Source organism: Gossypium hirsutum, chromosome A03, assembly GCF_007990345.1.
Source record: "Gossypium hirsutum isolate 1008001.06 chromosome A03, Gossypium_hirsutum_v2.1, whole genome shotgun sequence".
Lineage (NCBI taxonomy): Eukaryota > Viridiplantae > Streptophyta > Magnoliopsida > Malvales > Malvaceae > Gossypium > Gossypium hirsutum.
The window spans coordinates 63,555,162-63,559,406 of record NC_053426.1 but is presented as its reverse complement, the minus strand read 5'-3'; the positions used below and the strand labels follow the sequence as shown (position 1 = coordinate 63,559,406).

The 4,245-nt window shown below is 32.4% G+C and overlaps 1 protein-coding gene across 1 annotated transcript; it reads right to left on the bottom strand.

The window, feature by feature from the left end:
- Nucleotides 1-942: 942 nt before the first annotated feature.
- LOC107952288 (sphinganine C4-monooxygenase 1) lies at nucleotides 943-3,870 on the bottom strand. The gene is made up of 2 exons (XM_016887554.2): nucleotides 3,118-3,870; nucleotides 943-1,768 (listed from the first exon to the last, which is right to left on the bottom strand). Exons 1-2 carry the CDS (start codon nucleotides 3,337-3,339, stop codon nucleotides 1,214-1,216), a joined length of 777 nt encoding a protein of 258 aa, XP_016743043.1. The 5' UTR covers nucleotides 3,340-3,870; the 3' UTR covers nucleotides 943-1,213.
- Nucleotides 3,871-4,245: the final 375 nt, after the last annotated feature.

The following is a 4,245-nucleotide window of genomic DNA, read 5'->3' as shown; positions in this document are numbered from 1 at the left end:
TCTAAATAGGAGTTATTTTGTGGTGGTACTTTTGAAATATCTTGTTTTGAACAAGGACCATTCTTGATAAACAATTGCTTTAAATAGAAGTTATTCTGAATGACGATTGTTTTGAACATAATTGTTCTTTAAGTATTGTTACAAGAGTTATTATAAATGTTAACAATTCTCAACATAAGTTGTTCTAAAATGGTAGCTACTCTAGATAGCAAGTGTTCTAAACTAAAGCTTTGTTTTAACCATAACTATTTCAAATTGTAGTTATTTCAACCAAAAGTTGTTCTAAACATCAAATATCTTACAATATTAGCTTTTCTAAAAGAGAGATTAAATAACAGCAAAAAATGATATTAAAAGTTGTTCTCTCCAAAACTTAGTATTTGCATCATTATCCACTTAAGCCCTTTCACTCTCACTCGTATACAACAATTAGTAGTATGCATATCATTTCTAGTACTACTGAATTGGCTTCTAATATTGAATGTTAAATGACAAATAAAGCCGACTACCAACAAGCAATGGCAAGATCTTTGAACTCATCGTATAGATTGTTGAGAACCATTCATAGAAAAGAATCAATTGTTGACTAGGGAAGCTGGTTTCCTTGTTTACTTACGGGGAATCCAAGAAAATTTTGGCAATAATCATACCTTCTTGACCTAATCGAACAAAAAAAAAATATTGTAACCCTTATTAATGCATCATTCATTAATAAGGTGGATTTCCATTCCATATTAATGCATCATTTTCGCAATAGATGATTCTCGAAATTGGAAAAATAGGGTTTGCCTTAACATGGATATCCATGTTACCGCATCATTCATTTCATTTCGAAAGTAGGCACAAACCCTTTAATTAGGGAAAAATAAGATAGACCGCCCGAGATATGACCGATGGAAGCATAATCGACGATCTTGAACACAATAAACATAATACAACAGGTTTGAAACGGTAAAGATGAGAGTATTACATTCATACTTGAACTTTTAGTACAATAATCTATATAATATGTATATTACACGACAGATAAAAAAAAAGTACAATACACGACATAAATGAAAAAATTATCTGATCTAACTAATTAATGGTTCTCGTTATTACTTCTATAAACAAAAATATATTAGAAGTGCAGAGCACAAGAATAAAATGGTGACTGTAGTTTCATTGATGATGAATAAAAGAAAGAAGTACTGTTATGCTCACAATCTAGTTATTAGTCCTCTTTGAACTCTTTAGTTGGGCGTGCTTCGAAGCCCCCTTCTGCTCTCTTCTCAAGTGAATATGGCATATATGTCCCCAGAATTCTATCCCACATCACGAAGAATGGTTGGGAGAAGTTGTATTTGCTACCATAAAGCTGATGGTGGACATCATGATACGCAGAATTGTTTCTAAAGAAAATATGAAGGGGGTTTCCAGGAAGAATTAGCCCACAATGGTCGTCCACTGTTTTGATGGTGGCAAAAGAGAAGAAATAGATGGAGGTCCGAGGAGACATGCCAGAGAGCATAAACGATAAGGCTCCACCTACTGTGTCAAGGAGAAGCCCCTCTAATGGATGATTGTACAAAGCTCCAAATGCGTAGGGAACAACAAGACGGTGATGCCGAGAGTGGAGGTGCCGATATAAGAACTTGTTCTCGTGGAAGTATCTATGCAAAAAGTATTGCCAAGTGTCCATAACCAACATTGCTGTAACGAACTGGCTAGCCAGAACAATAAACGAAGATGGCTGCTGAGAAGAAGCCCCAGCATGACCCCCTGTGGCCTGCACAAATCAATGTTTGATAAAAAAGAACTGTATACACATAACGTCTCAACTGAAATTGCTTATATGGTTCATTATACATGCCACAGAAATTATGAAAAGAACAAACCAGAAGTGGAGTAAAGATGAAGGAGAAAATAAAATAAAATAAAAAACTGATAACCATCCCCAGCTATGCCAAATGTTAAATTATAACAGTTCTGAAACACAGAAACAAGAATAGCACCCAGCTTGTGAATCTTTAATTAGGTGACAAGATAATGAAGAAACTGTGAAACCAGTCTAAGATAAAGTAAATTTAATGAGGCTGTGATCACTGTTAAAAGTAGATATCTGCCATTAAACTAAAGATCACAAACACAATCCATAATAATGTATATTTCCATATTTACTCTGCCTAGCTCATATCTAATAAAGCATAAATTCAAAAGACAGATTATTTAGTATATATGCAGAAGAAGAGCTCATAAAATTACAGTATGATTACTCCTGAAATTTCATAATCACAAAAGACAATTGAATCAAATTTGGGAGTGAGTGTTGCATACGGCATATATTTAACACCAATATACTCAAACTTTCTAAGTTTTCTATATGTTCGGAGAGGATAGTAGCTATGTATCTATGTCCGAATTTATGTTGAAAACAAATACTTTAGGAAAAATGAAGTGTGAAAGCAACATAGGATCCAATGTAAGAAAGATAGGGTGTGGAGGCAGGTCCGATCAATTATCTATAAGTAAATTAACTAATACCCCAGAACAACATTGTGTGCAGACTAACCAAGAACATTGTATGCTACATATAATCTTTCATGGGTGAAAAGAAGTAAAATTGAAACTCAAGGGTGATTATACCTTAGATTTTCTTTTTATTGCCATCGATTACACCTTAGATTATTCATTCAAATTTCTTATGTAGAGTGTACAAATATATCAGATACAATGGAATGAGGCAAACAATTAGCTCCACACTTTTGCTGTCATCTTTGCAAAGTAAGCATGGGTAACAATTTGGAACGCTGCAATTGGTCAAATCTTGTGGGCTAACATACTTTCTAAGACAAACCCAAATTTTTACCAGAGAAAAACAAGAATTTTTAATGAAACACAACACCAGTAACCAATCGATTTCTCCTACAGTCAAATTAAAATACGATCCTTATCATCAAAATTTCAGCTACAATTGCAAAAGGTAGCGTAAGAGAAATTCATAAGTAATTTATTGGTAACGAAGAAGGCATTTGATTCTAAGCAACTGAAATCCAAAATTTCAGATCCATGGTTCATGAGAAAATAAATTAATAATAAAAAGTAAGTAACATAAGAGTTTATGTAGGGAGGATTAACCGTGAACAAAAGGATCGCGACAGCAGCCTGAAGAAGTTGCTGGAAAAGAACGCCTTTAACGACAGTTAGTTTGGAGACCAAATTCTTCTCTTCCTCGTCTGATTTAGAATGCAATCTATAATTCTCAAACGACCCCAAACACATATACATTCCTGAATAAATCCAATACACAACAATCGGAACCACAGTTCCCAACAATTCATCGGATACAGCGAAACCCATTTCCTTTTACTTAACTAATATCAAACAAAACCACATGAATTTGTTTCCTTCTTTGAAGAAAAAAAACGACAACGTTCAAAGTTTCAGTCTACCGTCTCCGTGTCCCAGTCGAAATTTAAAGATTTAAAATTAAATGAACATAAATAATAATAGTCTAAATAATAAAAAGGCGAAATAATGAAAACAGGTGTTACTTAGGGTTGGAAAGATAGCAGAAGATTCGAAAAAGAAAAATAGAAAAGTGTAAAGAAGAAAGAAGTGAGGTAAAAGATGGAAACTTTGGGCCAGAATAACAGGGGACATAATCCGGTGGGTGCGTTCTATTACAAGAAAGAAATAAATAAATAGTGGCGTATTTCTTGCATCAATCAATATTTGAACAGTGATTAGTTTTGGATTTTGTTCAAGCCCGTTGTTTTTGGGTTTACTATGGTCGATCAAACGTCAATGGGAAGAAGAAGTCGTATTTTGTGACGTGATGGCCGAGGCTTAGGAGAAACCAGAGAGTCCATAACGTTAACATCCTGGGTTGAGGGAATACGAACATGACAAAAAAAAGCCATATATCTATTGGACACGTTCTATATGGCTCTACAAGGCTTAGAGTTTATAAATAATATTTTATTATTTTAATTTAATTTAAATTTTTTTAATCAAATCTATTAAAATAAAATTCAAGTTAAATTTAATTGAGTGAAATTATCCAAGTTAACTTAAAAAGTTAAACAGATCAAATAAAAATATTGTTACAGTATAACTAATTCTCTAATATTATTATTTTAGAAAATTTTTAAAATCTTAACTTTTTTATATATCTTTTAGAATTTTTTTATATTTTTTATATATTTTTTTAAAAATATAAATTTTAAAATTTTTATAAATATTTTAAATTTTAAAAATTATTTT